The sequence below is a fragment of the Coenobita brevimanus genome, chromosome 97, assembly GCF_032717465.1.
Source record: "Coenobita brevimanus isolate Jiangsu-jjx chromosome 97, ASM3271746v2, whole genome shotgun sequence".
Classification (NCBI taxonomy): Eukaryota; Metazoa; Arthropoda; class Malacostraca; order Decapoda; family Coenobitidae; genus Coenobita; species Coenobita brevimanus.
Genome location: NC_137050.1, coordinates 13,235,248 through 13,263,192, shown reverse-complemented (window position 1 = coordinate 13,263,192; position 27,945 = coordinate 13,235,248). Strand labels below are relative to the sequence as shown.

The window sequence follows — 27,945 nt, the reverse complement described above, 5'->3', positions numbered from 1 at the left end:
TGGTTCATATTAATGATCTCTTACCTGTCACCCACAATCCCATCCACTCATATGCAGAAGACTCAACACTACATAGCTCATTCACGCTCAGACACCCATTTACAAAGTCTAATACCTCTACCTCTCAACTCAGTACAGCCATCTCCATAAATCAAGACATATCTATGATCAGTGAATGGGGACAAAACAATCTTGTCTCATTTAATGCTAGTAAAACTAAATATATACAATTTACTAATAGATATTACCAGATTCATATATTACCTTCAGTGCTACTAATATTCCCATCTCCAAAAGTATTGAAATTCTCGGCGTCTCACTTAACAATGCCCTCAGTTGGACCTCTCATGTTAGATCACTTGCTAAAACAGCCTCAAAGAAACTTGGATTATTGTACAGAGTCTATAACTTCTTCACTGACAAGCAGTTAGCTATAAGAGTCATGTGCACTCTCGGCTTGAATATTGCTCACCCTTGTGGAATGGATGTGGAAAGGTTGCATTAAAACAACTACACAAAGCTCAGAACGAAGCTGTTAGAATTACTAACAACCTTACCATTACAAATAAACTACCTCTCCTACAGGTAAGAAGGGAAGTTGCCTCCTTTACGTTATTTTACAGATATTTTTAAGACAAATGCTCAGACAAAGTTGCATCTATGATGCCACCTCTCCATGCCTTCCCTTGTGCTACACGGGCATCTGGTAGCGCTCATGATTGGAACGTCATTCAGACATATTACAGAACTTCTGCCTATCAGAATTCTTTCATTCCTCGAACTGCATCTCTCTGGAAGTCGCTTCCTCAGAGTTGCTTCCCTCCAAACTTCAACCCACAGCTGTCAAAGTCTAACTGTTACAGATATTTTATGAACAGAGGACACCAGTAATCTGGTGTATGGATTTTTTTTTTTTTTTTTTATTAATTTGTTTTTCCTTCCTCTGTTCTGTTATTTGGAAGAAAAAAAAAAAAAAAAAAAAAAACTTTTGCACCCTCAAGCACCTGGACAATCTCTGACTCTTTCACCCCATCACTTGCACCCCATACATTCCATGTCGCAATCAATATCATTCCTTTGTCCGGTCCTTAGTCATCACCTGTTGGTCAGTCCTGGTCCGAGGCTTCTTGTTTGTATTTTTTGTAAGTGGTTTTCCATGGAAGGGCACTAGCCCTCTGCCAACCCACTTGTTGTCATGTAGGGAACACTTTTTCTATACACAAGGGGTAACAATTTTTATTCCTGACGTTCTCTAATAGTCAACATTGTGGTAACCGTATGTTATATGGGAGTGAAAGATACATTTTCAGGTGTGTAAATTGAAGCTCTTGAAAGCTGTAAGAAAAAATTTTACCTTGGTGAAAGTTAAAAAAACAGACCCTTTTTGCATATCTGGGGGCTGGGGGAATTTGCAGTCTTTAGGGGTTAAATGTATTTTCAACTTACAATATCTTCCACTTACGACAGGTTTTTAGTAACGTAACCCAATCGTAAGTTGGGGACCACCTGTGCATATATAGATAGATAGATACATAGATAGACAGACTGACAGACAGATAGATAGACAGATAGATAAACAGACAGATGTTCTAAATGTCACATACAATATAGTGATGACATAAATTAAAAAGGTATTGTGCTTACTTCGTTTGTGAGTGTGGCTCCTTCCAAACAATTACTGCAGCTGTTTATATGTGGTCCATGGCATGTGCGGCAAGTAGAATGACAGGGTAAACAGATGTTGGTTCCCTGGGAATAATAGTACCCAAGACTGCAATCACTCACACAATGTTCACTCTCTCGCAGAGTCCCATTCTTGCAACGGACACACACAGACAACGAGTGAGAGAATGACAATGAGGTGGATGTGGTACTGAAGGAGACTGAGAGTGTTGGTAAGGCTTGGGAGGCATTGCTGTATTGGGCTGTGCACACACTGCAGCTTGAGTGACATGCTGGAAGAAATGAAAACATGAAATCAGGGTTTTGGAAGGCAGTAAATACAGCAAGTAAAGTGAAACCCCATATTAATCCTTTCAGTATTTAGGGAACCTGGGCTGAGCTATTTCAGTCCCCACCCGTAATTATCATATAAGAGAGAGAGAGTGAGTTACAAGGAAAAATTAATATCTCAAAGATCTCGCAGTCCATACTGGGAAGATACTTTGTACTTGCTTTGGAATGCATATAGGATTCACACTAATTCTAGTATTCTAGTGTGAGTAAGATCCTATTGGAGTTTTGTTTAAACAGTGAAGATGCATTTCAGCCCCCACTAAAACTCATAAATGTGTAAAGTAAGTTACCAACAAATGACAAGATAAAACTACAATAATCCCTGTACTATCTGGACTCCCCACTTACCGGACATTGTAGGCCTAGACCTTCAGAACCCAAAAATTGCCCCCCCCCCAATCTGATTCCCCCCCCCCATCCGTAATATGTAATTGCCGCACAGTGGCGCATGGCGCTGAACAGCTGTTGTTTATGCACCCCTTCATCCCTTCCTTCCTCTCTCGCTCCCCAGTTACTGCCTAACAACCGTAGAGGGTAGGTGTTCATCGCAATGGATACCGCACGTGCTCGGTTTTGTGAATAAACAGTAAATAAACTGCAATACCTCGACGCTAGACCTCATGGGAATTTACAGTGTTGTGCAGTGTTAAGAAATTAGAATTTACAGTGCAAAGGATTAAGTGTGGAGTGCAAAGTGGCGGTTGAAACTTGCGGTTGAAACTGGCGTGGCACAATTAAGAACAGAATGTGCAGTGTTAAACAATTATAACTCACAGTGCAAAGAATTAAGTATAGCACAACACTGGATTACTGTACGTGCTTCAAGAGGATTTTCACCACTACCAGAGCCTTAGAGGAGGCGGCCACAGACGTGCTGTAAGTACCCTGTACACTGCTAAATATTATCCATAACCACTTCTAATTTCTTATTCTCTAGTTCCATTTCATTTATTTCATGCTTTATGTCCATTATTGGTGTGAATAGGGTCTTAAATACATTTAAATAGGTGCTATGCATGTCTGGTAGGGAGTTATTTAGGTGGATTTCAAAGTTAGGCTTGGTTAGGGTCCATAAGTACCAGTCCAGCAGGCAGGGGCCCCACTTTCCAGAAGGGACCACTTCATGGACATGCCTTTGGCTCTATTACATCTAGTGGAGGGATTACTGTACTGATGTTTATGGCAAGTACAATGAGTGTCTAAAGGATTTGTTTATTCTAAAAGTACCATGCTTACATGTTTGTAGAATAACCAGTTTGGGCAGTCATTTGTTAAACTCAGAATACCATGAAAACCAGTACACAGCCAGTCCTGTGTACAAAAAGATATAATTATTTTTTCCATTACAAAACCCCATTCTGACAGACCACAGATCTATTAATCCCTCTTCTCTCCCCCCTCTCTATTTTTTTCCCACTTTTGCTCTTCCTCTTTTCTCTTTCCTTAATCCCTTACCTCCCCCTGTTACTTCTATCCCTCTCTCTAATACATCTTTGAGCCACATCTGAAGATTATAAAAGAAAACAATAAAAGAAAATTCAGTAAAAGAGGAAGTACACAAGGCATTTCTTGCTCTCTTATCATTTGCCTAAATGATGTTTACACAAAGACAAGTAGGTGATTCTGGCTTCTGTGTGATTGTCAGAAGGGAAATGTACTTTTCCAATCTCCATCTCTCTCTCTCTCTTTCCCTGCTCCTGTTCTGTACTTCTTATTCATTTCTGGGCCACATCCAATGAGAGAAAATTCAGGAAAAGAGGAAGTGCACAAGGGTAACCATAGTTTCTCTCTCTCTCTCTCTCTCACTCTCTCTCCACCCCCTAGCCTCTGAACCCCTTACCTCAGGCCCATGTGGTATGTGTTTCTTACTTACTGTGCCCTGTCCATCCCTTTCTATTCACCTAACCATGCCTAAGTGTGTTTCTGATACTTATTGTAACAGTATGTATGTATTTAGTGTGTATAAATTGTTGCAAAAGGGAAAATTTGAATTTATGAGTAGGGTGCCCACTCATGGGATCTGTTTTTGTTATTATGCAATTTTATTATCATGCATTAGGCTCTGTTCCAATAATCTACAATAACCAAGGTATCACTGTATATGGCAGAAAATTATGAACAAGTTTGTTACCCTGACAGGTGTTGTCGTGGGCAAGATAGTGTCTACGATAACACTTGGTGAGACATTCTGCCCCCGTCTTTCTAGAGAGAAGTGTAGCTCCTTTATGGCAGCTCAGGCAACTTCTGTGACCTGGCCCAGAGCACGTACGGCACCGAGGGTCACATCCTGAAATACAAAATATCTTGTTAACCCCTTCATCCCAAATACATATTTTTTGCCTTCATCTTACTACCACCATAAGATTGCATTTAGCTTTGGAGAGTCCCTTATTAGTCAATGGTTGAGTGAAGGCTCTATATAACGCCTCTATTTACAAATCATCTGGATGTATGAAAAAAAAAAAAGAAAAAAAAAAAAGGCCATCACAATGAAAGAGTCAACATCTCCAGGTTAACATCACCAATGCTAATGCAACAAAGAAGTGACAAACCAATTATACAAACCAGTGTTATAAGCTGAAATCAAAAGTATAATATGAAAAATTTCAAACATACTGTAAGGGTTGAAGTAACAGCCTTCCTATGCTTAGCTGTTGTTATACTGTGTCAACAACAGTACTACAACATTTTGCAGGGGTTACAACTACCCATAATAGTACATACAAATAAGCTGTATTACACAATTAAAGTTATCATTTACTGAGAAATCACACTGAACTATTTCAGGGATAGGCCAGGAGCTGAGAAGGGGCACCTTCAAGTAGTGGCACCAAGATAAGCAGGCAGAGGAACTGACTGGTTATACAACATTCCCCGGCTTCCTCCCTATCCCCTGAACATCTAGATGAGCCACAGGCCACAACATCAGTCAACAAGGACTGACCATGACCATTCCATGGTATGATATTAAAATGGCCCAGAAAATATCATCAGTCCATATCCAACTTAAAACTATGACACATTTTATTTTTCCATATTTGGGGGGCTAGTTTGGGCAGATATTGTGTATAGCAGTTTGCTGCTAGGCAGACATAACTTGATGCAGATGGAAGAGGTGGAAGATGGACGGGTTCATCATAGAAATATTTGCAGTATGTGAGTTTGTGTGTAAGGTAACAAGTGGTGAGTGGGTGGAAGGAACAACATAATGGAATGTGAAGATGAAACAAGCCATGGAAGAGAAGAAATGAGAGAGAGAGAGAGAGAGAGGTAAATGTGCATGTATGGGCATGTGTGTTGTACTCATATGTTAGGGAGAGGAAAGGTGAGAAGATTAATGAAGGAGAGTAAAAAAGGGAGTAGATAAAGAGTTTGGAAGAATGTTAAAAGCTGTTTGGAAAGATCAAGAAAATAAAGCATGATACAGGAGGTAGAAAAGGGACTAAAGGAAAAATGACACAATGCCAGTGAAGAAGAAGAAAAAAGGAAAATTTTTAATGACTTGATGAATGTAGAAAATGAAAGTAGTGTTATCAAAACAGAGGAGCAGTACCTGGGAGAAAACAGGCAAGAAGAGAGGAAGGATAAAAGTGAGAGAGGTACTGATGTATTGGAAAATGCATTAGAACCCGACGAAGTGGATGCCAAAATCTTGAAATACAGGAGAAAATAGTGACCAAGTTATTGCTGATCAACTCCAGTCTGTCTGGCTGAGCAGACCCTTCAACTGCAGGCAAGCAACAGTCCCTGCACAGCTGTCCAGTGCAGTGAACTGATACTGTATTCCCTTGTGGCTTGCAGTACCTCATGATAGCAAGGTGCTGTTAGCCAGGGGAAAATGGTGGAGGTTTAGTTCCTGAATGGACACCACGTTTGTGGTTCTCCATCGTTTGCAGGGGCACCACAGTAGACACCATGCCACCCTCTTAACTAGTTATATGGTTTTACCATCCAGCATTGTAAATAGTTTCCTAGGTTGCTGGAAACCTTTAGGCACGTTACTCAGTGTAGAGCCACCTGAACTGGAAAGTAGAGTACTAAAATGCGACAGGAAGGAAAGTGAATAATGGGAAGAGAGAAAGGGAGACACAAAGACAGAATAATAAGGGTGAAGGAGGAAGTAATCAACACTTCATCATGCTGAATGGATGATGGCTACCATCCTCTACCAGCACAGTGATTAAGTAGATCCAGAAAATGAGCCAAATGGCCTAGGAGAATGTCAGAGTGCCACAAGACAGAAAGTCAAGTAAAACAGCATTAAAAAAGGGAACTGGGACATGTAAAACAGTATCCTTGTATATGCAGAAAGGGAAAGAGGAGTATATGGTAATCACAGAGGTATTTATCATTTACTGTACTGCCCTGAGAGAAGCCTGGGCTGTGAGTAACAGAGATCTTTACAGGTTACAAGCTGCAGAAATGAAAGTAAGTGAATGTCAATGACTGACAACTTTCCAGGTTTCAAGCTGCAGAAAGGAAAGTCATTGAAAGTGTGTGACAGAGAACATTCTATGTAACAAGCCACAGAAATGAATGTCTCTGAAACTGAGATTCTGAGTACTGTTGGAAGAAAGAAACCTAAACCTTATATCGTATGGAAAGAGAGAGGACCAGGACAGAAGAGAGAGAGAAAGAAATGAGAGATGTGTCCTACTGCATATGATCTCCAATCTTTCATGCGCAATGTGTCCAGGCATCTCAAAATGAACGGATCCTGAATTTGGCTCTCTGTTAACTTGTTTTCATTTTTTCTTGGTGGTAACAACTTGAGGGCTCATGGCCCTTGATTCCTTCTTTGCATAAAAAAAAAAAAAAAAAAAAAAAAAAAAAAAAAAAAAAAAAGGATAGGGAAATTTGAGGTTCATGTACCAAGGAGGCAGCAGTCAAATCTTTCACTTACTGATGGGTTCCTAAATGGGGGTAAAGGTTCATGGATGATTATGATTAGTAACTGACAGTAAGGATGACTTATATATATATATAAATTGTGGTAGGTGGGGGCGCTCACCATGCACTCACTCGATGTAGTGATGCTGTTGGGTGTCTGCCCTTTCCTCTCCTCCATCCTCTTCTGTCTTCCTTTACTTCATTCTTTCCTTGTCCTTCTGCCTACGGGTAACTTTACACTTCCTCTTCTGTCTTTCTTTCCTTCATTCTTTCCTTTCCCTTCTGCCTGTGGGTGACTCTACACTGAGTGACAAGCCAAATGGTTTCAACAGGAAACCATTTACTACGCAGGGTGGTAACCATATAACCAAATTTTGGCACCTGGTGGTTTAGTGAGTAATTATTGCGCTCCAATCGGATTGAGCCGGTGAAGGTTTATATCCAAGGGGTGGTTGGGGTTATTGTTCATGTAATGCCACTCAGGGATGAGTAAGGCTGGTCACTCTCATCTTAGATGTCGGGACCAAATTGCCTGGCCCCGGGCTTCTACGCTGCTCATGGGGCAGCGTAGAGTTGGATGATGGATGGATATATATATATATACAGCAACCACAAATTCACTTAGAACCTCTCCCCACAAGGTTTTAAAAAACAAAGAAATCATAGTATATCACAATGTTTGTTCATGAAATGCCATTCATTAATATGAAATCATGTTTCCCTTGTTTTTCAGGACCAGATGAATGCATTTTGGCATGGAATCACTTAGATCTCTAAAGTAATCTAAGGACATTTCTTTGCACCAAACATTTGTCAGTTCAGTCTTCAGGTTGTCCAGACTGGGTGTCTTCTTCTCTGCCATGATTTTCTTCATCTTTGCCCAGCAGTTTTCTATCAGATTTAGATCCGGACTGTTGCCAGGCCAGTCGAGAACCTCAATCCAATTATCCTTAAGCCATTTTGTCATCTTTCTTGACTTGTGACATGGAGCTGAATCGTGCACGCAAAAGTCACATCCATGAATAGCTAAAAGTACATATGATCTGTCAGAACTTTAATGTACTGGCCACCATTCATCAACAAGTTCTTAGGAAGAAAGTAGGGGCCTCCCCTTCCCATTTCACCTGAGAAACACCCCCATACCATTACTGATTGTGGATGCTTAACAGTCAGCACCGTGTAAGCAGGGTCATATTGACTACGGGAGGCAGGGCGACGAACCTTGGCAGAATGCACCTGGAACACTTGAAATGTGCTTTCATCGGAAAACATAACTTTTCTCCACTCATTCGATGTCCAGTGTGCATACTTCTTGGCAAACTGAATGCGCTGCTTCTTCATGCGGTCAGTGAGAAGCGGTTTCTTGGCTGCGGTGTGGCTTGGCAAACCCAGCTCCTTCTGCAAGTGGTGTTTGATAGTTTGAACTGAGACATTTTGTAACAGCTAGGGATGCATTCTCCCAAATTCTGCTGCTGTCAGTCGAGGATCCTTGATTACTTCCTTCTTCAGAAACGTATCTGTACCTCTGGATGTCGTCCTCTTCTTTCCACCACCATGCTTGTGCTCTAGTACGACATCAGGTGGCAGGCCGTGCGCTGCAGCAAGAATTTTCAAGAGGGTCGACTTAGCACGTCCAGTACGTTCACAAATCGTGTTGATAGGGACATTATCCTGCCTCCATGCAATGATATGGACCCTCTCATCCCTTGAGCAGTACTTTCCAGGCATGACAACTTGCCTCTAGGAAAACAACAGGGCAAACAGTAATGCATACGAAAAAAGAGGGAGGTGCAAGCTCGGAGTGACGGGAACATATACCCCCACTCTTGATTCTGGGCAAGAACTGACGTGCTGAGTGTTTCACCACCTCCTACCAACACCAGAGGAGTTGCCAGTTACTTCTTGCCCAAAAATTTCACTTGGTAGAGGTGGAAACACAAAGCAAAGACTGACAACTCTCCCAGAGCAATTCTGTGTGTAGGTCTTAAGTCAGTTTGCGGTGTGTGTGTGTGTGTGTGTGTGTGTGTGTGTGTATATATATATATATATATATATATATATATATATATATATATATATATAATATATATATATATATATATATATATATATATATATATATATATATATATATATATATATATATATATATATATATATATATATATATATATATATATATATATATATATATATATATATACACACTGCCCACTTACAGTAAACGTGTTCAGAGTAAACGATTCACCTACTGAACGAGCAGGGGGTAATCAGGTCCACAAAACCATAATGAACGAGCTGATCCCCAAGTGAACGAAATCGGTGGAAAGAGTAAGCCTTAACCGCCATCTCCTATACTGAACGACCCCCTCCCCCTCAACAGACACAGCACAAGAGGCCAGATCTAAGCAACCTCTTGAGCAGAATCCAACAGAGGACGAAGATATGCCTATGTCCATTTGCCTAAGATCAGTAAAATTCTTGCGGCACTGTATGTTCTGAGAGAAGAAGTCAAGGAAATTGAAACCAGCTACCTTAGGACACAGGAAGTGCTCAGTGGAGTAGAAACCACCTTTTGTCACAACACTGAAAGGCACAATATGGAAGTCAACAGAAGAAAACAAGCACTCATCACACACTACTACTGAACTCGAGAACAACACAACTAGATGCTTCTACATCGTCTGCTACACTTCCTGGGGAAGACGATGATGATGTGGTGTCAGTAACTCTGTGGTGTCATCTTTCGACTCTGAAGGATTTGTGGGAGACGTGAATGAAGTACAGGCACATAGGGATGTGGTTCAGTCAAGTCATGAGGGTGAGACAGATGATGGGAATGAGGGAGTGGAGTGTGATGTGGCAAGGACAAACTAAGTGTATCTCCTTGCCTAGGAACCACCTGTATTCAAGCCAATCAGGGCCACCATCTGCTTCATTTAAGGGAAATAACCATGTGTTTTATAATTTATACAGCATATCTGAATTCTATTTGTTTGACATGTGCCTTTTAGCACATCTCTATGGCTCAAAAAGTGGACTTTGAGAGAGTGGTGCTGCCCATATGCTATTTTTTCCATAAGATATGCTGTTCACAGTGAACGAATTCGCTTTGAACGAGCTCGTCTGCCGCCCATAAACTCGTTCACTGTGCGAGAGCACAGGATGGATGGTGAGCTTGTTGAACGAAAAGCAATGATAGACTATGTGTGTGTGGATGAGCGAATGAGAAGACAAGTGTTGGATGCAAGAGTGTGGAGAGGGTGGGGGAATGGAGTCTCGGACCATCACTTAGTGATGGCCAAGGTAAAGCTGCAAAGAAAATGGTTGAGGAGACGAAGGGGAAGACAGGAGGAAACAGCTCCTGTGAGAAGAATGGAGAATTTGCAAGATAGTGAGAAAATGGCAGAGTATAAGAGCATAGTGGAAGAAAGATTGGGAAGGTATGAGTTAGAGCAGATGGAAGGGGTGGAAAATATATGTAAGATATTCACGGAAGAGATAGGCGCTGCGTGTAAGGTGGTTTGTGGAGTGAGGAGGAGATGCAAGGGTGTGCAAGGGACAGCATGGTGGAATGATGAGGTGAAACGAGCTGTGGAAACAAAAGAAGAAGGCATAAGAGGTAGGGGAGATGAGAGAGAGAAGAGAGAGGTATATGTAAGCAGGAGAAGGGAGGTGAAGAGACTGATGAAGGAGAGTAAGAAGAAAGTGGATGAAGAGTTTGGGAGGAATCTGAGTGTGAAATGGAGGGAGAGTAAGAAATTGTTTTGGAAGGAGGTAAAGAAAGTAAGGCAGTGTGAAAGGGAAAATTGTAGGGGAGTGAAAGATAGGAATAATAGATTGTTGGTGCAGAAGAGAGAGAAACTGAGGAGATGGAAGGAGCGCTTTGAGGATTTGTTGAATGTAGAGAGTGAGAGCAGTGCGAGTTGGGGAATGGCTTGGAGAAGAAGAGATGAGAGGAGGGAGGAAGAGATCAGTAGGGCGGAAGTAGTGGATAGCAATGAAGATGATCAAGTTGGGAAAGGCCCCAGGAATTGACGGAGTCTGTGGTGAAATGCTGAGGTATGGGGGTGAGATTGTTGTGGAGTGGATATGGAAGTTGTGTAGATTACCTTGGGATGAGGGAAGGGTTCCAGAGGACTGGAAATCAGGTATAATTGTTCCTTTATACAAAGGAAAAGGGGAGAGAGAAGTATGTCATAACCACAGGAGTATTTGCCTTCTTAGTGTGACTGGTAAAATATATGGTACAATACTCATTGATAGGGTTAGGCATATGACAGAGGAGCTAGTTGGAGAAGAACAAGGGGGATTTAGGAAGGAAAAAGGGTGTGTAGATCAGATATTTGTTCTAAAATGTTTAGTGGAGAAGTATCTAGAGAAGGGAAGGAAAGTGTATGCTGCCTTCATGGACTTGGAGAAAGCTTATGACAGAATAGATAGGCAAGGTATGTGGAAGGTATTAAGAATATATGGAGTGGAGGGGAAATTGTTGAGTGCTGTGAAGAGCATGTACGAAGGAGCTAGGGCTACGGTGAGAGTGGATGGTGAGCTGAGTGAGTTCTTTGATCTCAATGTGGGACTGAAACAGGGTTGTGTGATGTCTCCATGGCTGTTTAATATATACATGGATGGGGTTGTAAAGGAGGTGCAAGGTAGGGCAGGGGATGTGGGGGTGGCTCAAATGAATGAGGGTGAGATTTGGAAGATTCCGGTGTTGCTGTTTGCTGATGATAAGTATTGTTGAGTGAAGATGAATGGGAGTTGCAAGGTTTGGTGAATGAATTCGGGACAGTGTGTAGGAGGAGGAAGCTGAAAGTTAATTTAAACAAAAGTAAAGTTATGGTGTTTGAGAGGAATGAAGTCACAGAATGTACAGTGAGGTTGGATGGTGAGGATATGGAGAATGTGAGTGCATTCAAGTACTTGGGTAGTGTGATGAGTAAGGATAGAACTTTGGGGGATGAAGTGCGTGAAAAGGGTACAGCAGGGAAGGAAGGTTGTTGGTTCACTGAAAGCAGTGGTGAGAAATATGGAGGTGAGTATGGAAGTTAAGAAGTCACTGCATGATAGTATTGTGATCCCTACCCTGACGTATAGAAGCGAGGCGTGGACCTTGCAAGAGGGGAACAAGTCAAGAGTGAGAGCAGTGGAAATGAGTTACCTGAGAGGAGCATGTGGAGTGACATGGAGGGACAGGTTGACGAATGAAGAAGTGAAGGAACGTTGTGGGATGGATGTGGATGTGGTTGAGAAGATGAGGAGAAATACACTGAGGTGGTTTGGACATGTGGAGAGAATGGAGAATGAACGACTGACTAAGAGGGTGTATGTAGGTGAGGTGGAGGGAGGGAGATGGAGGGGTAGACTGAGGATGAGGTGGAGGGATGGAGCTGAGAGGTATATGAGGGAAAGGGGGTGAGCTGAGGGGAGGCTAGTCAAATGGTGGGTGACAGAGCGACATGGAGGCGTTTTGTCTGCGGCCACCCTTTGCGGGATTAGGGCATCGGGCTATAGATAGATAGATAGATAGTACAGTATATATGTATATAAATATATATATATATATATATATATATACACATGTATAAACACATATCTCATCTCATCTCATCAGCTGTTTGAGTGTCCACTGCAGGACCGTCCTATCCCTACCGAAGTGGGGACGATACAGCCAATGTATCTCTACCAAATGGCTTAGGCTGTCTAGTAGTGATTGTATGTAGGGTGAGAAGTGCTTGTAAGTGTAATTGTTGTGCTGGAATGGCTTTGGATATGTGTGTGTTCTGTGAACCAAGTGTAATTGGCCTGCGCAAGCCGACTGGGTGCAAAGATACTTTACAGTATGCGACACTGATTCAACCACAGCACCCCTTGTGTCCGCCAATGCAGTACGTGGCCAGAAGAACGCTCCCAAAGTTTTTTTTTACCCTGGCGGGGCACGAATCCTCGTTCTTCAGTGTACAAAAATGCACACTTTACCACAGAGGCTCCATATATATATATATATATATATATATATACACACAGTACCCTTGCGTCCAGCACAGTAATATTGTCACGCATGGGTCTCGTGTTGGACGAAAAACGTGTTGGACTAACAATAGAGCTTATGGGGAAAAATGAATTATGTCAGCAACCCTCGGAAAAGTCATCCTAAATACCTACCATATACCTATACATATATTGGTACTATTGTAATTATAATAAATGGTACTGTGCTATGAATGATAACTAACCTTTTAGGATAGTGTTGGTGGGCTTGCTGGGAATGGAAGGTGGTATCCAAGGCTGTAGGTAGTCCTACTGGGTCCCCGGAGGATGGCTGCTGGCGTCACTAGCGGGTAATGGCTGTTGCTCCTCCTCAACCTCCCTCATAAATCCTTCGAAATCACACTCAGAATCACTATCTTCGTCCACAGCCATGGAAGGTCCTGCTTCTGCCTGTTCTAGCACTGTAATCCTCAGCAAAGTGCATGCTTCTCACACTGTTGCCAGAGCCCCGTCTCGTGACTGTGGAAAGTGATCGTTGTCGCTGATTCGGTAGAGAATAAGAAGAAGCAACTTTGTTTATAAATTGGTACGCACGCCGATGAGAAGGGTTTCAAAATGATTGATATTTATTCTAAAATATTAATATGTATTCAGTGTCAGGCTAAATGTTCAATGCTGTAGTACGATACATTCTCTGTCGAGTCGCCTGGGTTTTGGTCACACTGTTTTGCCCATATCCTCGGCAGGAATCCATCCAGATGAATTCCAAATGCCCGTGGTATCGTCGGCAATTTTACCACGTTACCGTTCCGATTTACCATCGTATCCTCGGCCAACCTGGTATGAAGTGCCGTGTGATAGCCTTCGGCTGCCAGGATCTTGTCTTAGTTTTTGATTATGATCATGTTGGCTTCATTCATGTTGTAGGCCTTGGCAATGTCAACTTTCCTTTCCCCTTTCTTCTTCCTATCGATGCTTTTTAGCTTGGTGGCCTGATGGAGGTGCCGACACTTCTTGGGGTTCTCAGAAGGCTTCCTAGGTATCATGAGCAGGGTAAAATGCAGTAACAAGGGCAGAAAATGCAGCAAGAAAAAAGCAACTTCCAATGCAATTATGCGATTGAGTGGCGCTGTGGCGGGAGAAATTTAAACAAAACATCACGTGACACCAGAAGCGTTTTTAATTGGGCGGCATCACGATCACATCACGATAGTGGGCGGGGAAGGCTACTTGATCAGAAATTTTCATTGGCTATCATCATCATGGGAATGTCCAGTACGACCGTGTTGGACCGGGGGTGATCATGCTAGAGTGAACTCTACGGATTTCGCCCACTTCTCGGAGCTCTGTGCGCGTTATGCTAACACACTCGTGTTGCAGTAATTAAATCGTATTAAATAATACTAATTAATTGCTCTCCGTGCTGGACCCGAATCGTGCTGGACTAACGCGTGTTGGACGTGAGGGTACTGTATATATATATAGATGTATATATATATATATCTGTATATATGTGTATATATATATATATATATATATATATATATATATATATATATATATATATATAATGTATATACATATATATCTGTATATATATATATATATATATATATATACACAGTAGAAGTCCAATTATCCAGGATCTACAGGACCGGGCTGATGCTGAATAACCAGATTTGCCGAATAATTGAAAAACCTACCCACTCAGCAACTTACATGTACTGTACAGTACTGTTGAACACTGTCATCACTACTTATATTATTACAAATGTGTTTGGGGAGAGTACTGTATACTGTTTGATACTGTAAAATATTGTATACTTGTGCTCTGGACAGAGGTGAAGGCTGTAGCCGAAAAGTTTGCACATCTGCACCACGTACATGGCTTCAAGGCTTCCAAAGGATGGCTCTTTCTCTTAAAGCTTCACCATGGACTTACTGGATGTAAGGCACATGGAAAGGCTTTGGACACGGCAGCAAAGGATGTTGACCTGTTTCCCCAGAAAGTGAAGCACCTGATCAAGGACGAGGGCCTTGCCCTCGGTCAAGTCTATAATGCTGATGAAACTGGACTATTCTATCACTCACTGCCCACCAAACCCTTTGCAGAGGAGAAGGAGAAGACTGTGCCTGGTCACAAGTTATACAAACAATGTGTCTCTGTTTTGTGCTGTGATAATGCTAACAGGATGCACCACCACAAAACCATTATTGTTTGGGCGTGCAAAATAACCACATTGTCTCCGTGGGTTAATGGATAGCCTGCCTGTTGTGTGGTACAATACTGTGAAGGCCTGGTTTACCACTAAGATCTTCAGAGACTGGTTCCATAGACACTTCATCAAGGAGGTTATCCATTATCAAATGGAAGTCCTTGATATTGCTTGCAACACAGTGAAGGCACTCCTGCTCCTGGACAATGCCCCCACACATCTGTCTGAGAAGGATTTGGTTGCTGATGACAGGTGCATTAGAAGCATGTTTCTGCCACCTAAAATGACTGTTGTAATTAAACCAAGGACCAGGGTTTTATCATGGCTGCCAAGAGACTGTACTGGTAGAGGCTTCTCAGAGAGGTGACAGTTGTGCTGGAGGAGGACGAGGACGGGGCTGAGGACACACGTGGGGAACAAACCTTGCAGAATCTTCGGCATTATGACCTGAAGTTTGCAGTGTTCAACTGGGCAAATGCGTGGAAGGAAGTCTCTGTGAAAACCCTCGAAAGTGGTTGGTCTTATCTCCTCCAGGGAAGTGAAGCCAAGTACAACCTTGAGGGGTCTGACAAGGATAAGTTCCACCACTGTCATCCAACCGCAGGAAAGCAGGTAGACATTAATGATGTGAGGGATTGGCTGGATGACGAAACCAGTGATCTTGGTTATCACACGATGTCTGATGAGGAGATCGCCGCTGCTGCCTCTGTGGGCATGAAAGAGGACAGCGACACCGACAAGGATGAGGATGAGGACCCTGACTCGCAGTCCCCCTGCAACTCCATCGCTCCCTCATCTCAGGGCCCTATGTGTGAGTCTTGAGGAGTGCTGGAGTACGCTGAGCACCTGCACTGTAACAGGGAGTTGGTGCGCCTGGCAATGGAGCTGTGGGTATTTAAGGACGCTGTCATCCTCTGGCAGAATCATCAGTCCTATCTTCAGACCAGGATCTACTCCTTCTTCAAGCCTGCCATCCTCACGAGTGCCAGCCCATTCTCACCACCGCCACCACCACCTCGTTTCCCACCTTCACCATCGGACCCACAACCGAGCACATTGACAGCTGCTGAGTCTCCGTTAGACATAAGTTTGTGACTGTCTTCAAAGTCTCCTGAGGCGGGTAGGTCATCATCACTTCACTGTATGTCACCACTCATCACTCAGCTCCAGCATGTAGAGAGGGAGGAGGGGAGAAGGAGTTCTTTGACCTTTGCTAAATGCAAAGGTTGCCCACTAGACCACAGGGGACAACGGTACACCTGCTGGAGGTGTGCAGGTTATGAAACCTGTCTGCTGTGCACTGGGTGGTAAGAACCCCAATTGAATGTTTTTTGATGGGGAACTTTAGTATTTTTTCACAGTTTTCTTGGTGTTTAAATTTATTTTGGATTATCCCATGTGTGTTTTGATGTCAAAATATGGCAGAACTGACCTGAAAACAGTGCCAAACTTAGAGGGATACTGTACATACAGTAGTGTATAGGTAGGGTGTTTGGGGGGTTTTAATGTTCTTTTGATAGTTTTCTTGGTGTTTAAAATTATTCTGGTTATTACCATGCGTGTTTTGATGTCAAAATATGGCAGACTGACCTGAAAACAGTGCCAAAATTAGGATGGGTACTGTACATACACTAGTGTATAGGTAGGGTGTTTTAGGGTTTTTAATGCTTTTTTTTTTCATAGTTTTCTTGGTTTAAAATTATTTTTTATTTTCCTTTGTGTATCTTGAGGTCTAAACATGGCAGAATAACTGGAAAACAGTGCCAAAATTAGGAGGGGTACTGTACATACAGTAGTGTATAGGAGTGTTTTTTGGTTTTCAATGTTGTTTTTAAATGGTTTTCTTGGGGATATAAACATTTTTTTATATTCCTATATTTGTTTTGATGTCTAAAAATGCCTGAATGATCAGAAAACACTGCCAAAGTAAGCAGAGGTACAGTACAAATAGGTTATGCATAGCTTGGAGTTTCAGTATAGGTATGGCCTGGGTATAGTTGGGGGGATACTGTTCAATCTCTGCACATTGCCACTTCCCAGACATGCCTTTGACTCTATTACATCAGACAATTGAGGAACTACAATATATAAATATATATATATATATATATATATATATATATATATATATAGATAGATATATATATATAGATAGATACATAGATAGATATAGATAGATAGATATATAGAAAGATAGATAGATATATAGAAAGATAGATATATATATATATATAGATATATATATAGATAGATATATATATAGATATATATATATATATATATATATATATATAGATAGATAGATAGATAGATATATAGGATATATAGATATATATATATATAGATAGATAGATAGATAGACAGATAGATATTGTGGGCTTGCATAGCACAGGGAGTCCCCTATATATGAAGACTCAATATATGAAAATTCAAAGGTACGAAAGTGAAAAATATAGGACTAATTCCCCCATATGAAAGGCATATGCTTCGATGGTACAAAAAGTGCTACAAGAAAATACAGTAATCCCTCTAATATCCGGACGCCCAATAACCGAACATCCCCACTAACCGAACCTTATCGTCCTGGGATCAAACATTCCCAAAATGGTCCGAAAATCCAAAAAAATTGGGAAAAAAATCGATTTCTTGCCGTCCGTAATTTGAACTTGCCGCGCGCGCCGCGTGAGAGCATTGTTTTGGTTCGTCATTCCTCCGACGTCCGATAGAGCGCCGCTGCATCCTCCCCACTTCCCGCCTGTCTCTCACCGCGACAAGACCTACGCTCTTCGTCATGGCTGCCCACGTGCTCGCTTTTGTGGTGGTGCCGTACTTGCTGCAAGGCCTCCTGCTGCTCTCTGCCCTACTCTTAGTGTGTGTGATGATGGCCCCGCCTCCTGAGAAAAGGAAGAGAGTGGTGTTGACTCTGGAGAAGAAACGGGAGATATTGGAGAAGGTTGATGCGGGTTGGTCTTCCTCTCGCATTCTCCGCGAGTTCAACCTGGCCCGGTCGACTTTGTTTGATATCAAGCGTTCCGAGACAAGCTCATGCAGTACACGGCTGACTTCTCGTCGAGAAGCAAACGCAACGTGGAGAGGAAGGTTATGTTTACTCCCAAGTATGCAGAGATCGACCGCTCCACGTTGATTTGGTATCGACAGCAACGTGCAGCTGGTGTGATGGTACGTGGAACGGAGCTGAAGGCTGCTGCTGAGAAGTTTGCAAGGCTTCACGACGCCCTAGACTTCAAGGCATCCGAGGGTTGGCTCTTCGCGTTCAAGTTGCGACATGGCCTTACTAACCGTAAAGCACATGGCGAAGCTTTGGACGCTAACGAGAGATGGAGTGGACGAGTTTCGGCACAAGGTGAAAGGCTTGATCGACAGGGAGGGCCTCACTCTCGGTCAAGTCTATAACGCTGACGAAACTGGCCTATTCTATCGCTCGGTGCCAACGAACACTCTCGCCGATGAGACGGAGAAGCGTGTACCTGGCCGCAAGCTTTCTAAGGAACGGATATCTGCTTTGTGTTGTGCCAATGCTAACGGCATGCACCGGCTTAAGCCCGTTATTGTTGGCCGTGCAAAGCAGCCTCGGTGCCTTCGTGGGGTGATGGATGTCCTTCCTGTCGTATGGTACCATTCTTTGAAAGCATGGTTCACAGCTGTGATTTTCAAAGACTGGTTTCACCATCACTTCGTCAAGGAGGTCATACATTACCAGGCGAAGACACTGGGAATTCCTCGCGACCAGGTAAAGGCTCTCCTTCTCCTCGACAATGCACCTGCCCACCCGTGCGACAAGGACTTGCTGTTGCTGAGAATGGCCGTATTAGGTGCATGTTTCTGCCACCTAATACGACTGCTCTCATTCAACCAATGGACCAAGGAGTGATCGTGGCAACAAAGCGCCTGTACCGTCGGAAGTTCTGGACGAGGTGATGGTGGTTCTCGAGGACGGACGAGCGCAGGAAGGACGTGACACTCGAGGCAAGCGGACTTTGGAAAACCTTCGCCGCTACAACATCAAGTCTGCGCTGTACAACTGGGCTAGTGCATGGAAGGAAGTCCCTGTGAAAACTCTTGAAAATGGTTGGTCTCGTCTGCTTCTCGGAACAGATGTGGAGTACGATTTCCTAGGGTTTGACGTGGATGACTTCCATGCACGGCTACGTACGCACGGCGACGATGTTGATGTGGACGATGTTCGTGAGTGGTTGGACGACGCACGAGGGCGATCCTGGGTATCAGACGTTGTCTGATATCGAGATCGCGTCTTCGGTTGCTGGTGTCAGTCCCGAACTTGAAGATTCCGACGAACGAAGGCGATGATGATGCAGACTCCGCCCAGCAGGACACTACTCAGCCATCCCCAAGCTGAGCGCACTCCGGGAACATCTAGAGTTCGTCCTAGACTACCTGGAACACCCGGACTGCGACAGGGAGATGGGGCCCTTGGGACTCGTGGAGGAAGTGCGTGCTTTCCGGCAGCGCATCATCAATCGCCAGAATCGTCGGTCCTTGCGTCAGTCAACGATTGACAGTTTTTTCAGGCCCCGTGACCCCCGCTGTGCCAAGCCCTGGTTCCACTCCGTTGCCTCCCCAAGACAGGCCCTCATGCTCCGAGCCACAGCCCAGCACATCAGCTACAGTGGAGTCACCGCTCGACGTGAGTTTGCGGCTGTCTTCAGAGTCTTCTGTAGTCGGTGCGCCATCACCACTACCCACCGATGCACCCCTTGGACGCCTGCCAGTGATACTCTCGGGCTCTGACAGTGAATAAACAGCAAGAACTTCTCCACTAGACCACACGGGAATTTTGAGTGTTGTGCAGTGAAAAAAACGGTGTGTTGTGTTAAGGTTTTCAAGTTGGGAGAAAAGACTAAGTAGAAAAGAAATTTAACGTAACTAACCTTCTTTGTTTTGGCTTTGGAAACTTAAAAAACTTGGGAAAAGTTAATGTGCAACACTTAAATTTAATGGAACATTATTTGGACTAAAGTGAACACTGTGAAAAGAACGGACTTCTGTGTGTTAGTGACTAAGTTCAGTGCAAGACTTCAGGAAGAGTGTAGTGCAAGTGCTTCAGGAAATCGTTCTTACTGTCAGAGTCCGAGAGGAGGCGGTTATTCATCGAGGTGGCCAGGGACTTGCTGTAAGTAGCCAAAATGTTTCATGTTGTACTATTTTCCATACTATATTTACCAGAATGTTTCATATTGTATTTTTTCCCATACTATACTTACCAGAAAGTGTCATACTGTACTTCTTTCCATACTAAACTTACCTCATGCATGTGCAGTAGGAATGTGTTTTTCAGAGTTCGGTTAGGTTCGGTTAGGTTAGGTTCGGTTAGAGTCCATAAGTACCAGAATGTTTATTAATGTATGAACATACTTCTAAACCCACATTTTATGTGTCTATTGCATTTATTTCAGTCATTTATGTGCCTTATTGGTGTGATTTGGGTGTTAAATAGGTGCTATGCATGTCCGGAGGGAGTTGTATAGGTGTTTCTCTGTGTTAGGGTCCGTAAGTACAAGTCCATAAGCTGGGGCCCAATATCCGGACAAAACCAATATCCGAACCTACCGATGGCTCTATTGATCCGGATATTGGAGTGATTACTGTATTTCAAATTTTGTACGCGGCCAGCCGCAGCGCCACTATCATGCATGGCGAGGCAAGCAACTACCTCCGCTTTGTCCCAGACTGTTCCCGCTCCCCAGCTGTGTAGTGCATGCCTTCTGGACTCTGAGACGCTTTCGCATCTTGCATCGTGCCACCCAAACGTCCTTCACCTTCACCATCATCTTCTGTAGAGCCTCTCAAGAAGAAGCAACACCAGACCCTGATGCTGGAGCACAAGCTCAAAATTATCAAGAGGCACGAGGAAGGCCAGGGAGTGAGTGAGATCAGGCATGCCATGTCCTTACCTGTGTCCACTGTTGGTACAGTTACGAAGAAGAAAGAGATTTATAAGAAGATGGCAACCTCTTTTTCAAGCTCACCTGCTGCTTGCCAGGCCACATGGACATGAAGCAGCAGGATGGAGAAAATGGAACTGCTGCTGTTAACGTGGATGGAGGACTGTCAGCAGAAGAGGATTCCTCTCTCACGTTCTTGAATATGCATACGCTTATTCAAGAACGTGCCATGGAGATCAGGGGCAGGTTAGAGAGAGAGGATTAACATTTCTACTGTAGAATTAAGAGCTTACAACCAGCCTAGTACAGTATACAGTAGTTAGTTGACAGTTTTGGGGGGGCTCCTGGAACACATATCCTCATTTTCTTAAGTTTCTTAAGGGGAAAAACGCTTCAATATGTGAAAAATCAATATGCAAAAGATTTTAAAGGTACCTAACCCTTTCGTTTATCGGGGACTCCCTGTACACGAGTGGATGGGTGGTCCACAACCTAGCTCACTGTGATTTCGCGTACTGTGAGTACATAATCTTTAGGGAAATATAACATATGGGCGGGACCCCCCTCAAACCTTGATATCTTTTTAACCTTAGTGATGTAATAATGGGAAAATTTTAAAGATATATACTACACATACAGCTAAAATAACAAAAATATGGTCAGTCACCTTAAAAACAGTACATGACAGGCCTGATGAACTTGAACAGCAGGGGTTCTGAGGTGCAGCAACACACTTAGAGTGCCCTCGCTGCCCCAGCTGCACCACCTGTGTTTAATGGTTGCCAGTGTTGTATTATTCCAGGCTTTGACGAAGAAATTTATGGCCTGTCGAATGTTATATTTCTTCCAGAATGCAGCAAGTCATTATGGTGGGGGTTGCAGGCATGCCAGGTGAAGCAATTAAGTCAGGTGAGGCTTTTGGAGGTAGAGGGGGAGGCAGCTGGTGAGTAAGGTGGGGCAGTGCTGGTTGAGGGGATGGCAGCAGGCGAGTCAGGGAAGATGGTGAGGGGAGGATCCTCTATCTCCTCCACGTTACTGCTCACGTTTTCGGCAGTTTCCTTCATCTCTTCTTGTTTGTTTCATTCCTCATCTTGTTATGGATGTATTTGCAGTATAACAACTTGGCATTCACAAAATAACCATCATTCAAGTGAATTCAAATGTTATTATAGAAACTGGATTTCTTTTCTAACTTACCATTAATGCCGAAAACGTTATTGCTGAAATCGTTATTGGCAGTGCTGGGCAGGTGTGCAAACACTTGCGCAAAGCGCAATTGCACACCCTTGAGATGATCCAGTGATGTCGTTTGCGCACTGCGCACAGCACGAGACCATACACAATTTTGCGCTTGCGCACACGAAAAGGCAGGTGCACAAGCGCAAACTTAGTTACGCTTGCACAACTAAATTTGCGCTTGCGCACCTGCCTTGCGCATCTGCCCTGTGGATTGCGCACTGCACAATCCAGGGGACACATGGTCTTGGGAGCTTCCCGCATGGCTGGACAATAGATGGGGAGGCTGGGGCGGGTCGCAAAGGTGGGTTGGTGGGGGCAGGCGGGAGGGAAAGGGGTAGTAGCATTTCTTAATATGCTTCAACAGAGATATTGTATTTTTAATATTTTTTAAATTATTATTATTAGTAAATAATAATAAATATACATTATTTATTAAGATTAGCATATGCAATTCCTTACAAAAACCATTAAAACATGTTATTTAAATCAAATATCCACAGCCTAATAATTCATTAGGCAGTGGATATTTATTTAAATACTCTGTTTTCATGATTTTTTATTTTTTGTAACGAATTACATATGCTATTGTACAGTATATCTATATTGAATTATTAAATAAACTGTCTTGACAAGACAAGAGAGAGAGAGAGAGAGAGAGAGAGAGAGAGAGAGAGAGACTAAATACGGGAATGGCAAAAGGGCGTCCCTTTGAGTGAGGAGATATGGCATAAACTTCATCTCTCCTCTCTCTCTTATTCTCCATTCCTTCCCTCCTCTCTCTCTTATTCTCCATTCCCTCCCTCCTCTGTTGGAGAGAGAGAGTTGACGATACAGTAATCACGTGATCTTTGCCAGTGCTTTGGTAAATATAGACTGTTTTTCCCGGACAACGACCTACCGTACCTCAGTCACCGCAGGTGGTGGGCAGGTTGCTAATTTAGTAATTTATTTAATTATACCAATATATATTTTACAGTAATTCCCACAAATATATGCAAATGATTTGTGCTAGTGCTTTGCGACATTGCACAAGCTAAATATTAGATTGCGCACTTGCGCAAATTACAATAGAAAATAATAATAATAAAAAAAAGCAAGTATGTAGGTATGCTGTTTTATTTAAATATCTTAATATTTTCAGTAATTCCCAAAAATATATGCAAATGGTTTGTGCTTGTGCTTTGCGACACTGCGCAAGCTAAATATTTGTCAGATTGCGCATTTGCGCTTGCGCAAAGTAGTGAACTGCGGATTGCGCTTTGCGCTTGCGCAAAGTCCTTCTTTGTTTGCGCTGCCCACCACTGGTTATTGACGAGATCTTACTGTAGACTCCTCTTAAGCACCTTCTCCATGAGCCTCTAAGTCACAATGGGCGCATCATGCGAGCAAGGAGGGTAGCACAGTCTGGGAAAATAGCGGTTTTGGGCCACCCCTTGCCTCTGCCTCGCATACTGTGGGCAAAACTCATGCATTAAAAGTTTTATGGTTATGATTTTTGGTCATTCATGTACTATGCGATTCACGCACTGATATATATATATATATATATACATACAGGTATATATATACTGTATATATATAATGTGGTAGGTGGGGGCGCTCACCATCCACACACTTGATGTTCTGCTGCTCTCAGGTGACTTCCCTTTCCTCTCTTCCTTCTTTCCTTCGTTTTCTGTCTTTCCTTCATTCTTTTCTCGTCCTTCTGCCTACAGGTGACTTTACACTCCCTCTTTTGTTTTTCTTTCCTTTCTTCTTTCCTCTTCCTTCTGCCTGTGAGTGAGTACACTGTGTGACAAGCCAAATGGTTTCCTGTACACCAGGAGACCATTTATTATGCTTGGTGGTAACCATATGACCAAATTATGGTGCCTGGTGGTTTAGTGGGTAATTAAGGCACTCCAATCGGACTGAGCCAGTGAAGGTTATATCTAGGGGTTGGTTGGGGTTTATTGCTCATGTAATGCCACTCAGGGATGAGTGAGGCTGGTCACTTTCATCTTAAATGTCAGGACCAATTTGCCTACGCTCCTCATGGGGCAACCTAGGATTAGATGATGGATGGACGGATGGATGGATGGATATATATATATATATATATATATATATATATATATATATATACAGTAATCACTCTAATATCCGGACGCCCAATATCCGAACATCCCCACTATCCGGACATAAGAATGTTTCATACTGTACTTTTTTCCATACTATACTTACCTCATTTCACTCTTTAATGCCCTTTATTGGTGTGAATAGGGTGTTAGGAGCTATGCATGTGCAGTAGGAAGGTGTTTTTCTGAGTTAGGCTAGGTTAGGGTCCATAAGTACCAGTCCAGGAGCCAGTCACCAGAATGTTTATTATTGTATGAATCTACTTCTAAACCCTCGTTTTATGTTTCTTTTGCATTTATTTCAGTCATTTATGTGCCTTATTGGTGTGATTTGGGTCTTAAATAGGTGCTATGCATGTCCAAAGGGAGTTGTATAGGTGTTTCTCTGAGTTAGGGTCCATAAGTAGAAGTCCATAAGCTGGGGCCCAATATCCGGACAGAACCAATATCCGGACCTATCTATGGCTCTATTACATCGGATATTGGAGTGATAACTGTATATATATACATATATATATATATATATATATATATATATATATATATATATATACAGTAAGATCTCACTACAACAGACAAATAGGGGCCCAAGCCATTCCGAAAAATGCGAAATTCCGATAAAAGCGACATCTGGACTTCCCACCGCTAATCCGGACTTCTTCTGATACATCAGACATTAGTCCGGATCACACAAATGGTTTTCAAACTGTTCTGACTACCACTGCGGTACTATACTGTGTTATAACTTCACTACATTAATCAAATGGTGTAATATATACATAATAATACTGTGCTGTACACTGACAAACATGTCTTTTATTTACCTTATTGAGGTGAACATAGCTGAAGTGGTTAGGCAGTCCGGACTGCTTCTGGCTTTATTGGACTTTTTCCGACATATAAGAATTTAGTCCGGTAGCTCCTTGAGTCCGATAAAAGCGAATTCTGGTCTACTGAAGTCTGTTATATCGAAGTTTTACTATATATCTATATCTATCTATCTATCTATCTATCTATATATATATATATATATATATATATACACACACACACATGAATCAAACTGCAATTTGCCATTCAAATTAAAGTGAAGATGAAAGGGAATTAAGAAGCAGAGTGTGGATATGTATGTAAGACTTTTTTTTTTTTTTTAAATAACAGAACAGAGGAAGGAAAAACAATTGAATAAAAAAAAATAATCCATACACCTGATTACTGGTGTCCTCTGATCATAAAATATCTGTAACAATTAGACTTGAACAGCTGTGGGTTGAAGTTTGGAGGGAAACAACTCTGGGGTAGCAAGTTCCAGAGAGATGCAGTTCGGGGAATGTAAGAATTCTGATGGGCAGAAGTTCTGCATTATGGTTGAGTGACATTCCAGTCATTAGTGCTACCAGATGCCCGTGTAGCATGAGGGAAGGCATGGAGAGGTGGCACCATGGACACAACATCGTCTGAGCATTTGCCATAAAAATTTCTGTAAAATAATGCAAGGGAGGCAACATTCCTTCTTACTTGTAGGGGAGGTTGTTTATTTGTAATGGCAGGGTTGTTAATAATTCTAACAGCTTTGTTCTGAATTTTGTTTAGTTGTTTGAATGCAATCTCTCCACATCCATTCCACAAGGGTGAGCAATATTCAAGTTGAGAGGGCACATGACTCTTATAAATTATAGCTAACTGCTTGTCAGTGAAGAAGTTACAGACTCTGTACAATAATCCAAGTTTCCTTGAGGCAGTTTTAGCAAGTGATCTAACATGAGAGGTTCAGCTGAGGGCATTGTTAAGTGAAACACCGAGAATTTCAATACTTTTGGAGATGGGAATATTAGTAGCACTGAAGGTAATGTACGAATCTGGCAATATCTGTCTATCAGTAAATTGTATATTTAGTTTTCCTTGCATTAAATGAGACAAGGTTGTTTTATCTCCATTCACTGATCGTAGATAGGTCTTGATTAGGTAGATGGCTGTACAGAGTTGAGAGGTAGAGATATTAGACTTTGTAAATGGGTGTCTGAGTGTGAATGAATTATGTAGTGTTGAGTCATCTGCATATGAGTGGATGGGATTGTGGGTGACAGATAAGAGATCATTAATATGAACCAGGAATCAAAATGAGAAAAATTAGTATGTGAACGTAGCAAGCATAATGTCGATTTATTTTCATAGATAACTGATGTCACAAAGTGTGTATTGGGGATGAATGGCCAGGAAAAGTGAACAAGAGTGTCCTCAGATACCTAAAAAGAGCAATTACTGACGAGCAAGGATGAGAGAGGAGAGGATGAAGTGCAAGAATGGGTTCAGCTGGGAAGAAGGGTTGAGAGTACACTGAGCATGCTGAGCATGGAGGTACAGTAAATTAGTTGTTCAATGACAGTACAGTACTGTATTCTGATCTCCACATACAATAAATTAGTTGTTCTATGACATTACTGTATTCTCATCCCCATGTAAGTACTGTATATGGAAGTGATGCCTGGACTATGCTGGAAAGACACAAGTCAACAGAGAGAGGAGTGGAAATTAGTTATCTGACAGGAGCTCATGAGGTCATGTGGTTTAGCCATGTGGAGTGAGTGAATGAAGAATGAGAGATTTACTTAGAGAATGTAAATAAGGTGTGGAGAGACTGAGGATGAGGTGTAGAGTGGAGAGGCATATGGATGACAGCAGTGTGAGATAGAGAGAGTGATGCTGGATAATGGAGGAGAGGATGGCATGGAGTCATTCTGTTTGAGGCCACCTCCTCTGGGATTAAGGCATCTAACTCAAGGTACAGTAAATAGAACTTGTTTCACTGGTTTGAAAGAATATGTGGGAAACTTGTGTTAAAGGGGAGTATCAGTTTGCCATATCATTTAGCATCTTCATTCAATGATATGGCAGAAAGAAAAAAAACTATTGCCCACTCACCAAGACACATGGGTTTCTTTTTGTGTTGATAGTAGCCAAGACCACAGGCTTTTACACAACTGCCTCTTTGTTCCAGCCATCCTACTTCACATCTCTGACACACCTGGGGTTCTGATACATGCCACACCTTGCAGCCACGAGGAGGAGCTGGTGTTGAAGAGGGATGAGAAATAAGCTGAAAACAAAAGGTATAATCCGCAGAAGAAGGGATTCGGTGGAAAATATATTACGGAGTATGACAACCATTCAACCAGGGGTTTAGTTAGAGACAGAACAGACACAGATATATGATATGGAGGTTCATAAAGAAATAGGTGTGCAGACTTCAAGACGCTTTCCATCTCTTGCCATTTCCACTCCTCTGAGGCCAATAAATGCTGGGATGATGAATGCTAATATGGTAAACAGCAATAAAATGGACACTTAACTCCTTCACTTCTAGAGGCACTGACAGATGCAATGGACACAAACTGCAGGAGGCATCAATTGTGACAGCACTATCAAAAACTGCACAATAAATCCCCAGGAATTTCAAGGAAATTTGTGGCACCTGGCATCCTATATGATTCTCCTAGTATGTACCTAGACACATACCATGCCAGTACACCATTACGTGTAACAATGGTA

The 27,945-nt window shown here is 42.5% G+C and overlaps 1 protein-coding gene across 1 annotated transcript in view; it reads right to left on the bottom strand.

Annotated features, from left to right (window-relative positions):
• The window catches only part of LOC145413828 (extracellular matrix organizing protein FRAS1-like), a 596,816-nt gene that overhangs the window by 447,419 nt on the left and 121,452 nt on the right, over nucleotides 1-27,945 (bottom strand). Inside the window, exons 13-15 of the mRNA XM_080283490.1 lie at nucleotides 27,319-27,465; nucleotides 4,148-4,303; nucleotides 1,645-1,883 (exon numbers count right to left, since the gene is read on the bottom strand). Coding sequence (XP_080139616.1) covers nucleotides 1,645-1,883; nucleotides 4,148-4,303; nucleotides 27,319-27,465 — 542 coding nt within the window. The remainder of the gene's footprint in view (nucleotides 1-1,644; nucleotides 1,884-4,147; nucleotides 4,304-27,318; nucleotides 27,466-27,945) is intronic.